At 39.3% G+C, this 12203-nt stretch overlaps 1 protein-coding gene across 1 annotated transcript in view; it reads left to right on the top strand.

Moving 5' to 3' along the window:
- Positions 1-12203, top strand: part of TBC1D4 (TBC1 domain family member 4) — a 68471-nt gene that overhangs the window by 15734 nt on the left and 40534 nt on the right. The window contains exons 5-7 of the mRNA XM_039240082.1: positions 921-1012; positions 1294-1404; positions 5815-5934. Of these exons, the coding sequence (XP_039096013.1) occupies positions 921-1012; positions 1294-1404; positions 5815-5934 (323 nt within the window). The remainder of the gene's footprint in view (positions 1-920; positions 1013-1293; positions 1405-5814; positions 5935-12203) is intronic.

Here is a 12203-nt window from a genome sequence, read left to right as displayed (position 1 = left end):
GTAATAACACTAAAAATGTCACAAATACTATTGCTATTCTTGAAATTTTATTCTGTGAAACCAGACCCATATGACAAGGAGAGATTCCTATTTATGTTGCAGCTCTGCCTTTTCATATTATTAATATTATGTCATGTTGAGGCTCTTGGGTGCCTCAGTGGGTTAAGTGTTTCACTCTTGATTTTGGCTTGGGTTGTGATCTCAGGTCATGAGATCAAACCCTGTGTCAGGCTCTGCTCTGGGCATGGAGACTTCTTAAGATTCTCTCTCTCCTTGTCCCTCTGCCTCTCTTCTCTCTCACTCTCTGGCAAAAAAATATTTCTATATTTTGTCATGTTTAAGCTTAGAGATTTTGGCCAAGGCTAGTGTTTACCTATGAGTTTCTGTGGTGTCAAAGTTTGTTAGTATGCTAGTGGGTATGCTGTTGACTTGGTATCATTTAGAAACTTTATGTTAATAATTCTGACTCCAGGGGGCGCCTGTGTGGCTTAGTCGGTTAAGCCTCTGGTTTTGCCTCAGTTCATGATCTTGTAGTTCAGAGGACACTTTGGGCTCTGTGCTGACAGCTGGAAGTCTGGAGCCTGTTTCAGATTTTGTGTCTCCTCCCTCTTTCTCTGTCCTTCCTCTCCCACTCGCGTTCTGTCTCTTTAAAAGATAATAAATAAACATTAAAAATATTTTAAAAAGTAATTCTGACTTCAGGATCACTGACAGAGGGCTGTTGATTTAGGTAAAATTTCCATCTAGCTTTAATCATTTTGTGGTAGTGTTCCATGGTTTATTATGGGTGGGAACACATCTCCTTAAGATTTAGCTTCAGAGCCTGCTTAAGGTTCAGTATGTAATGCATTATATATACATTTTGATGTACATTTGCATCAGCTACTCTGTTTAATACTTATCTTCATCATTTTCCTTAGGTCTCTACCCTCCGAGAGCCAAGCTGGTAATACAGAGACATCTCTCTTCACTGACAGATAATGAGCAGGCAGACATCTTTGAGCGAGTCCAGGTAACATTATTTATAGTTCTCACAAATAAGATATAAGAAATGAGAATGGAATTCTGTTTTTCTAAGTTCTTTTTTTTCACTTCTCCGAAGTTAAAGATATATATCCTCTGGAACTATATATGATAGTGACGAGAATGCCACTATTACTTTTCCTTCTAAGGGCAGTGAAACACTTAGCGTTATTTATGTCTGTCTGCCAGACGCATGAAACCAAGAGGGGATACGATAAAATGAGAGAAGCTGTGTTGCCATCATGTGCTCTTGGTTTGTCTGTTGGACAGAAAATGAAGCCAGTCAGCGACCAGGAGGAGAATGAACTTGTCATTTTACATTTGAGGCAGCTGTGTGAGGCCAAGCAGAGGACACACGTTCACATTGGAGAAGGCCCCTCGGTGAGAAGATGTTTTTTGTTTTCCTGGACCTACTTTTGTTGATGTATTTAGTCAAAATATCACAGAAGATGTGATAGGAGTTTCCATTCTTTGTGTTCTCATCTTTAGGGCTAACGTTCTATCAGATTTATTTTTTCAGCATTTTAGCAGTTTTATGGAAAGTTTTAATATTGAGATAAAATAATGATGAGTTTTAAAATGTGATAAAATGGGTTATTGTTATAAAAACAGTAAAACAAGTGCTCATGATTTAGAATGAACATATTAATCCATTTTATTTCAAATTCACATGAACACTTTATTTCGTTAAAAGCTCACACAGCCTTGAAGGGTAAAGAGCAAATACCCAAAGAAGCAGTAGTATTTTGGCCAAATCCATTTTAGCTGCGAAGGAAGGTATGATACTTTTGTGAATGTGGTGAAGAATGTGTTTTCAGCTGCACGTAGATAAAGCGAGATAGAAGCAACAGCATGTAAGGAGACAACGACATATTTACTTCATAACATTAAGTCAGGTTAGTCTGTGTTTCACTCTGTTCAGAACAAATCACATATCATTATTAGTGACTCCTGAATTGTATGCATAGAACAATCTCTTTGAGAGAAACTTCTATGAGCCAAGCTGTGTGATAATGGTGAACAAAAAAGAGATGAATGAATCCTCCCGGAAGGAGCTCACATATTGAAGAGGGAATGCAGACAGATAAATGGACACATAGAATAGAGGTTAACAAAGTGGCTTTTTAGAAGAATGTGCAGTGAGCTCAAAAATAGCTATGTCTTTGCTTTGCAGAGGGGAGAGTAAGGAAAGAGGGAAGAATTAAATAATTCAAAAAGAAGACATTTTTGGGGTTGGTGGAAGGCTGAAGTTTTAGGGGAGATAGTTTGTTCATTGAAAAAGTCAAGGAAGGGGCGCCTGGGTGGCTCAGCCGGTTAAGCATCCAACTTCGGCTCAGGTCATGATCTCACGGTTTGTGGGTTCGAGCCCTGCGTTGGGCTTTGTGCTGACACCTAGCTCAGACCCTGGAGCCTGTTTCAGATTCTGTGTCTCCCTCTCTCTCTGACCCTCTCCCACTCATGTTCTGTCTCTCTCTGTCTCGAAAATAAATAAACTATATAAAAAAATTAAAAAAAGAAAAAGTCAAGGAAGTGTTTTTAAAGGAACGGACATTGAGCACAAAGTTAATGCAGTAGCTGTGACCATGACATGCTCCATGCAGGCCTTTAAAGTACTTAATGGCTTTTTAGGATATACCTGGGGATTGATGGGGAAATACTGGCTGGAAGGATTGGCAGTGGTGAGATGATGAAGAGCCTTAAGTGCTCAGCCTGACTTTGTCATTGAAGGGTTTCAAGTAAGAGCTTGAGATCAGATTTGTAATTTAAAGAGATGATTCTGCTGTTATAGTGATGGTTAATTTGTGGGACAGTTTGATGGGTGAGGAGGTTGACAGTGTTAGGGCTGAAGTCACATTCCTAAATCAGGAGCATTTTGTAATAGAATATGTGAGAAGTGACTCATTTAATTATTGCACAAACTTTTATCAAGTTGCATACTATGTACTAGGCAATGGGGTTGAATAATGACAGCTGTTTTCTGCCATCTTAACTGTTGAGGAGGAGAAGCCAACATGTAATCAAATAAAGTAAAATATGGAGATACGGCAGGATTGGGACAATGATATAGTTTGGACCAGACAGAGATAAAACCTGTACAAAAATTGATTGAGTGGGGCGCCTGGGTGGCTTAGTCGGTTGAGCATCCGACTTTCGCTTAGGTCATGATCTCGCGGTTCGTGGGTTCGAGCCCCGCGTCGGGCTCTGTGCTGACTGCCAGCTCAGAGCCTGGAGCCTGTTTCAGAGTCTGTGACTCCCTCTCTCTCTGACCCTCCCCTGCTCATGCTGTCTCTCTCTCTCTCTCCTAGAAATAAATAAAACATTAAAAAAAAAAATTAAAAAAAATTGATTGAGTGATTCTGGCTTTAAGTATTTATTTTGGGGGTGTTTGGATGGCACAGTCAATTAAGTATCCGACTCTTGATCTCAGCTCAGGTCATGATCTTGTAGTTTGTGAGTTTGAGCTCCACATCAGGCTCTGTGTGGATGATGTGGAGCCTGCTTGGGATCCTGTCTCTCTTTCTCTCTGCCCCTCCCCTCTTGGGCACATGCTTTCTCTCTCTTTCTTTCTCTCTTGTCTCTCCTTCAAAATAAATAAATAAACAAACTTAAAAAAAAGAATTTATTTTGTTTTGGAGAGAAGCTGAGCTATAGCACTACTGGAGATGTGGGAAAGGGAATGAGGCAAGAGCCATTTTGGAGGCGTGATCTTTAGGACTTTGAGACCTGGCACATGTGTCAAGGAAGGGAAAGGGGATTGCTAAGAGAGGCTTCACAGTTTCAGATTTGGGGGATCTGGATGAAGCTAGTCTAGGACATACAGAAGGAAAACAAGAGTGGAGAAAGGGATGGAAATAAGAAATAAGCGTTCAATTTTAGAAATGTGTTAGAGATTTAATTAGAAAAATGGATTTGGTACCCACAGAGGAATTTGTGTTGATCGTGTAAGTATGGAAGACATTGGGCTCTGGCATAGACTTGAAGTCGAAGTGGGAGGTACCGAGGAACACCTGCATGTCAGACAACGAGTGAATTAAAATGATACTAGTGAAAAAGACTGAAAGAGGAAGATGCGGTAGAAAGAGACTGAATATTTGCTGTGGTGGGTGCCCAAGGTAGGAGGTAAGTTCAAGTTAGAAGATCAACTATGGCCAGTGGTATAGGAAGGTTAAGAAACATAAAGCCTAAAATCTGTGCATGGGTTTGTGTATTTCAGTCATTGGTGGTGGTAGTGATGTTCTCTAGGGGCCCAAAAGCAGTGTGTGAGTAGGGATGTGCAAGAAAGATCGCAGAAGAGGAGACTTTAACAAATTGTTTTCCTGCTGGTAGAAGTAAGTTCTCCCTCACTTTCTCTCTTCCTCCCAGCCTTCCTTCCTTCTTTCCATTTATTTGTCTGGTATTTACTGAGCATCTACAGTGCTGTGCTAAGTACCAATACAATTTTTCTATTTTTGTCTTGTTCTTTCCTGAAAGCCTGACAAGAATGCCCTTCAAATCCTTTATACACACCAGAGCCCATTCTAGCTCACATCTATATCCATTGCTTTCTTTCCTTTCTTTATATATATATATATATATTTACATATATATATTTACATATATATTTACATATATATATTTACATATATATATATAAATCAGTAACTTCTTAACCCCATGGAGACAATTCTAATGTGGAACTTTCATTGCCTCCAGTATGGACTGTGCTGAATTTTCCCTTCTGGTCTTTCATTCTCTGATTTCCTCTCCCTTCCCATGATTTTTGAATATTCCTTTCAGATAAATCTTTCCCCAAACAATGCTTTCACAGTGAGGCCCCTCTGCTTATAAATTCTGATCAGTGATTCTCCCCTTCCAAGGTTTCATCTCCAGCCTCACTTTTCCAAGTTAACTTTCCACTACTTTCCTTTATTTTAGCTAAACACCTGCACTGCCCCACTGCCCCGTGAGCATTGGTCTTTATGATTTAGCTATCATCCCCAGTGCTGGGGCCATCTTGATCCACTTTTGTTCCACCTGTCTGAATCTTGCCTGTCTTTTTATTTCTGATCACTGAGACTCACACCGATCTTTTGATTCCCGAGACCCACAACCAATCTTCACATTTCCAGATTTGATACATGTTGTTTTGTGTTGGTGCTTAATTCTAATATATACCTTTCTCAAACAAATAATACAGTTTCTTTCTTGGAAATTTTCTACCACTAGGAACCATAGTAGCTTTTTGGGGGGACTAAGATAAAACAGAAAGAGAGACTAATATAGTGGACATATTGTAGATTCTCATACAGTTTGTACTCTCAATGAGTATTTGTTGATCTGAAAGAAGTGGCCCACTCACAAATGAAAATGGGATTGTAACAGAAGCATCAGGAGAATACAGTTTTACCAGAAAGATGCTTTGTTCTTTGAAACTTTTTTTTTCTGTGTTTTCCTTGGTAATTTGCATATAAAGTATATGGCTTGAAGAGGGATGGTTATAGTTGTTAATCAAAATAGAGTAAAAATTGATGTCTCAAGTTTATTTTCTTGTTAAATGCAACAAGAATATATTAGCAGAAAGGAATGGCATAAAAGAGAGATCTTCTATGTTTTTTATTACTTGCAATATTAAAAAGTAACTCCCTGTTCTTATAATCTGTATGCTCACAGTGTGGAACCTAAATTATTACTCCTTAATAGAGCTACAGAAGAATTCTTGTGTTTTTTTATGGCTTAGTCAAGCCTGCATTTAAAGGCTCATTTAACCTTGAATGTTTCCAAACTAAAATTTATCTGTTTTTCTTTCTATAGACTATTTCAAATAGTACAATCCCGGAAAATGCAACAAGCAGTGGAAGGTTCAAACTTGACATTCTGAAAAATAAAGCTAAGAGATCTTTAACTAGCTCCCTGGAAAATATCTTCTCAAGGGTAAGATCAAACTGAGACTCATAATTAGATATTAATGTCTGTGTTTACTAACTGCTTTAATTCATTCTCAACTGTCTCACAAAATGTTTGCTTTAGGAAAAAAACCCACTAAGATAGCTTTAATATAGTTGACTTATTTAAAGTAATCTCATTATTTATTCTGGTGCCTCTAATATCTAAGTTTGAGCAAGATGTATGAAGGAATATATCTATGGGTAAATAGAATATTGACACCCAAGATTATAAAAACTTATAATCATTTGCTACATAAAGCTATAAAGTAGCTTTCATTTTGCTATTAAGAGCTGAAATGAAAAGCTGAAAATAGTATGAAAGAACTATATAGAATATATAGTAATCTTTATATTCCATTTAGTAAATTTTTATATTTTATTTTAAAATCAAAGGGGTTTTTCTTCCCTTCCATTATTCTCTTCCTGAATAATTCAGTCCTAAAGCTGTCAGATTAGACCAGGCAAGGTAGATCAATGTGTTAGGGCTGGAGGGTGGGAGAGTCACAGTGGCTCAGAGCAGAGACAGAGCCTACAGGGTGCTGTGTGTGGGGTGACCCAATGCAGCAGGTGGAAACCAGAGTGTTATGAGGAGTGTATCAACTTAGGAGGGTAACCTGGTTTAGGAAGTCAGAGCCTGGGCTGATGAGGTCAGTCCTGCATAGGGATGGCCCAGTGCAGGGTATCAGAGTAAGAGGCAGTGGAGGGGAGAAGGCATTCAAGGTGTCTACTACAAGGAGTTAGAGTCTGAGCGGGGTCGGGATGGCGTCTGTGGGTGGGCGTGGCAGCCCTGATGTGGAGTGTTAGAAGCTGAGTAGGATGAGGAGAGTGTCTGTGAGGTGTCAGTTGTGGATGTTTTAGCACACAGGGGACTGGTCAAATATGTAATGTATTAAGGATTGAGGAAAAGGGAGTTACAAATATGAAAAGGGGAGAAATGAGAATAAATCTCACGTTGTTGGATTCAACTCAGTGGTAACAGTATGGAATCCTGGTTATCTGTCTATATATTTTTGAATAATAGAATTTTATATATAATATAATATATAATACGTATATATGTATTAACGTGTGTGTGTGTGCTCAGTTGGTTAAGCGATCAACTTGATTTCAGCTCAGTTCATGATCTCATGGTTCATGGATTTGAGCCCCCCATCAGACTCTGCACTGACAGTGAGGTTAGAATTGTCTCTCTCCCTTTCTCTACCCCTCCCCTGTTAGCTCTCTCTCTCTTTCTGTCTCAAAAAGAATAAATAAAAACATTTTAAAAATGTTTAAAAAAGGCCTTGAAGGGCTCCTACTATTGACATCTGAGGCAATATAAACATAATAATAAATGATAGCAAAGGACTGTAACCTGTTTCATGAAGTAGGAAAACGATGTGCCTACTCTGATATGAAACATAAAAGAATACCTTGAAAGTTGATCATGATCAGGATATTTACTAGATTTAATTAATACTTACTAATTACAAGGAAGAAAGTAGTAACTACAATGGAGAACACTGACAGACACGACCTCTGTCATGTGATCAAATGGAACATCATCAGCAGTGAGACAAATTGAAATCTTGTGCCACTTGATACCGAGAATACAGAACTTCTGTGGTGTTCCTGCCAAAGGGGCAGTAGCTGAATCTAATCATGAGGTAGCATCAACAGACCCAAACTGAGGTACAGTCCACAAAATAACTACTAGCCTGTTGTCTTCAAAAGTATCAGGGTCAAGAAAGTTAAGTGCAGGAGAGTGTTAGGACATAGTGCTTTCTGATCTAGGGTGTTTTTATTTTTCCTTTGCCAGAACTCAAAATACTTTTATAGATGTTTCTCTTAATAGTGATCAGCTATCAACCCTGTTATCCGCAGAAGACAGAATGTAGGAAAAGAGTATTCTACAAGATTAATCAGAAGTGTGTTAATGCAACATTTCATAAAATTTTCCTATCTTTTTTTCCCCTCAGTGTTTATAAGTTCCTTGTGTTCCTTCTTTCTCTCTCCTTCCTTCCTCACTGCCTCCTGCCCTCCTCCCCTCCCTCCTTCTCCTATCTCCCATAGTATTTAGTGAGAATTTTAGTAGAGAGGCCATTTCAGTAGGTGGTCAGGGGACCTGAATCCAAGGCCTGGCCCTAGCAACATTTATATTTATGATCTTGGACAAATTATTGTTTCTATGCCAGTTTCCCCATTTGTGAAATGGGCATACTGATACTGTGCCTCCCTCACGTCAGGATGAGGATGCAATGTCAGTATGTTAGGAAAGTACCGCACTATAGCTAGGAGATGGCCCAAACAGCGGTAAGCTCTGAAGCCCCTGTCGTTTTCGGAATGATCCAAGGGTACTTAGAGTATCACTCTCCTCATCCCCATTTAGTACCTTGGCATTCTGCACAACACTTGCCCGGCTGACTTTGAAGTGCCGCACACATAGCCTTGAGTGGCTGCGACAACTCTTTGAACAAGGGCACACACAGCCCATCTATTTTGGTCAAGGTGGATGGTGTGGCTTTTGTGCCCCACAGTGCTGCCAAGTGCCATAAATTATGGGACCCAACAAGATGTTGCTTGCACCATGTTCAACAGAATGGGCTTCAGGGGCAGGTTGGCAGCTGTCCGTGGTGTGCCAGAGGTTACACAGGAAAGGGGTTTGTATACCTCTAAAACTGATCAGTTTATCGTTTTCATTCTGAGTTTTATAGTAGAACATTGGCACTCCAGCCACAGAGTTTGGCTCATAATTGCTGCCATTTTTAAATGTGAAGACAGTTGATTTAACTAACTATAGCTCTTTATGAAATAGGATATGTTTTTTTTGTTTTTTTTTTGTTTTTTTTTTTTTTAGGATATGTTTTTTAAATGCTCAGAAGCTCAGCTCATTAACAATTAAAAAGTGGGTCCAAGGGAAGAGGCGTGACACATCTATTAGCAAATCATCAGACAGTTAAACTGGAAAGGCTGTCTGCTCAGAGGTGAAAAGACAGAGTCCTGTGTTTTGGTTATTTGTTGCTTTTTCTTTAGTTGAAGTTTTATAGAAGGGAAATATTCACTAATATATTTATGTATAGATAAATATTTCCAAAAAGTAATATTTACTAATATACAGTATGCATCATTGGAAAACAGCCCTCATTTCATGCTTCCCTCAGAGTACTATCCATTGTCCTTCCTTGTTGAAATGTGTGAATTAATGACAGTGATAGGGCATAATTTTATATTTACCTATTTATTTATTTTTAAATTATTTATTTTTGAGAGAGAGAGAGAGAGATAGGGTGCAAGTGTGCATGCACAAGCAGGGGAGGAACAGAGAGAGAGGGAGACACAGAATCAGAAACAGGCTCTGAGCTGTCGGCACAGAGCCTGACACGGGACTTGAACCTCCGGATCACTAGATCATGACCTGAGCTTAACCCACTGAGCTACTCAGGTGACCGTAAATTATTTATTTTTGAGAGAGAGAGAGATAGGGTACAAATTGTGTACCCACAAGCAGGGGAGGAGCAGAGAGAGAGGGAAAGAGAGAGAATCCCAGGCAGGCTCTGTGCTGTCAGTGCAGAGCCAGACAGAGGGCTCAAACTCAGTGAGCTGTGAGATCATGACGTGAGCCAAAATCAAAAGCCAGATGCTTAACCAACTAAGCCACCCAGGTGCCCCTAGAGTATAGGTTTTTCTTTGTGTCCATACACTCACACAAAATACATGGATAAAATACTGCTACGTGTAAGTGCTTTTCTAATATGGAAATGACTTGATACCTGACTGACTAATTTTCTTATTGTGACCAAATAACCTGTTTAAGATAAGCAGGGAGTTTGGCATGGAAGTACCAGCTAAAAATAATGGGAAAAGCAACCTGCCCCCCACAGTAGTTTCCTCTTGGCCACACACATGAACTGAGGCATTTATCAGCCACAAATACATTTTATTACTGGAAGTGTCTGCTGTTATGCATAGAACTGAAGAACTGAAAGAACCTTGATCAGGTTCTTTCTAGGAAATTTGCAAAGTTACCAGTGTAGGCTACTTAGTTTTATTAGTAATTCCACTTTTCACCAAGCTCTGTTTCCAGGAGAGTACAGTGAATATGAGCTCAAGAGCCCCACTGTTAAGTTGAACTTCCTGGGTTCAAACTGCTTCCCAGTCCTTTAGCTGTGGCAACATAATCAGAACTGCAGTCTCCTTAACTGTAGAGTTGAGCTAAGTAACTATAACCACCTTGTAGACTTTTTGTGAGGATTAAGTGAGATAATGCACTATAAAATGCTTAACATAGTATATAGTATGTAATAGGTACTCATTGATATTCTATGCAGCTATTAAGTTTACTCTTGATATGGTTGTTATTTATGGTGCCAACAGAAATAGAAAACTGTAATTATTATACATAGATAAGAATAAGTGTTGCTTCTGTGAAAGCAGGTGTGGGATACCATACATATAAAAGAGTCAATTGAGAGAGATCAGGAGTCACCTGAGTGAACAATTGAATCAGCAGTCGGTTGGGTGAACAAGAAAGAACTGTTAAAACTTTCTGGTAGTAGACATAAAATTCAGCAGAAAGTCTGGGAAGAAAAAATCAACAGGCGTCTGGGAAGTTGGAATTGGAAAACTCTTTGAATAAACTCCATTTCTTGGAAATGGGCCATAGGAGAACAAGGTAAACAGTTAAAAGGACCAGTCTGAAGATCCAACCCCCAAATTGTAGGAGTTACAGAATGAGAAAATACCCCAATCTCCCTTTCTCAGAAGGCACCTGAAGTATGAACTTCACCAAAATGAGGAAGTAAAGTAAAAAAGAGGAAGACGTAAGATCGCAGACACACATTTCAACATAGAGTAGTATTAAAAGAAATGTCTAGGTTGATAGTAAAGGAAAATACTGGGCAAGTCTACATTGCAACCTCTACAGAGTAGAGCAGACAGGCAGAGGCTTCTATAATGGGTAGCTCAAAGAGAAAGAAAAACAAAACTGCAGTTGACAGATTATGTGATATTTGGCCATCCTAGTTCTGTTGTTGACTTTCGTAATAAATAGTAACTGCTGAGGCACTTACTGACTACATGAAAAACAGATTGTACAAGATAGAAGTTGTATTCACAGTAGAATATGTAATAGATGAGATGATCTCTTTGGTTCCTCTTTGTTAGGTCATCTATAAAATCCATACCAAATAACTGCAAAAAAACAAACAAACAAACAAACAAAAAAACCCAAGAACAAGCTCACCAGTCCTGAAGCAGACTGATAGTCTAGCATTTCTAGAGAGAAATGCTTTATTGATGTAGTTTTCATATGGAAGAATGAATGAACCTAAATCTATACATTTTATGATGCAGTTGTTTTTAATTTGCATTCCTTAGCTCATTTTTTTAAGAGAGAGAGGGAGAGAGAATCCCAAGCAGGCCCCACACAGTCAGTGTGGAGCCTGATGCAGGGCTCAAACTCATGAACTGTGAGATCATGACCCAAGCTGAAATCTTAACCAACTGAGCTGATACTTAACCAACTGAGCCATACAGGAACCCCTAAGATGAAGTTTTTAAAAATTTGTTTATTATAATCCTATAATGTGAACTGTGTTGTTTGTAATCTAGGTGTTGTGGAGGTTGGATGTAGTAAACCTTTTTTTTTTTTTTTAATTTTTTTTAATTTTTTTTTTTTTTTTTTTTTTTTGGAGAGAGAGAGAGACAGCGTGAGCAGGGGAGGGTCAGCGAGAGAGGGAGTCACAGACTGAAACAGGCTCCAAGCTCTGAGCTGGCAGTCAGCACAGAGCCCGACGCGGGGCTCGAACCCACGAACCGCGAGATCATGACCTAAGCAAAAGTTGGACGCTTAACTGACTAAGCCACCCAGGCGCCCCACCTTTTTTTTTTTTTAATGTTTATTTTTGAGAGAGAGAGCTAGGGAGGCGGGGAGGGGCAGAGAGAGAGAGAAGGGGACAGAGGATCTGGAACAGGCTCTGTGCTGACAGCAGAGAGCCTGATGTGGGACTTGAACTCACAAACCATGAGATAATGACCTGAGCTGAAGTCAGACACTTAATGGACTGAGCCACCCAGGTGCTCCCCACCACCGTTTTTTAAACCCTTTTCTTTATAACTCTTGTGGTTTGTTGTGTTCTGCCTTCCGCGGTTATGTTTATCTGTATGAGACATAAAGTGAATTGGGCTCTCTCTGATCCTATGGGGGTTTTCCTGCTCTTATGGATGAAGAATGTTTAACCTTGTAACCAGAGTAACTTCAAAAAGCTTGGTCAGAAT

The sequence above is a fragment of the Hyaena hyaena genome, unplaced genomic scaffold, assembly GCF_003009895.1.
Source record: "Hyaena hyaena isolate Hyena2069 unplaced genomic scaffold, ASM300989v1 scaffold_166, whole genome shotgun sequence".
NCBI classification, from domain to species: Eukaryota; Metazoa; Chordata; class Mammalia; order Carnivora; family Hyaenidae; genus Hyaena; species Hyaena hyaena.
This window is presented reverse-complemented; position numbering and strand designations above follow the sequence as displayed.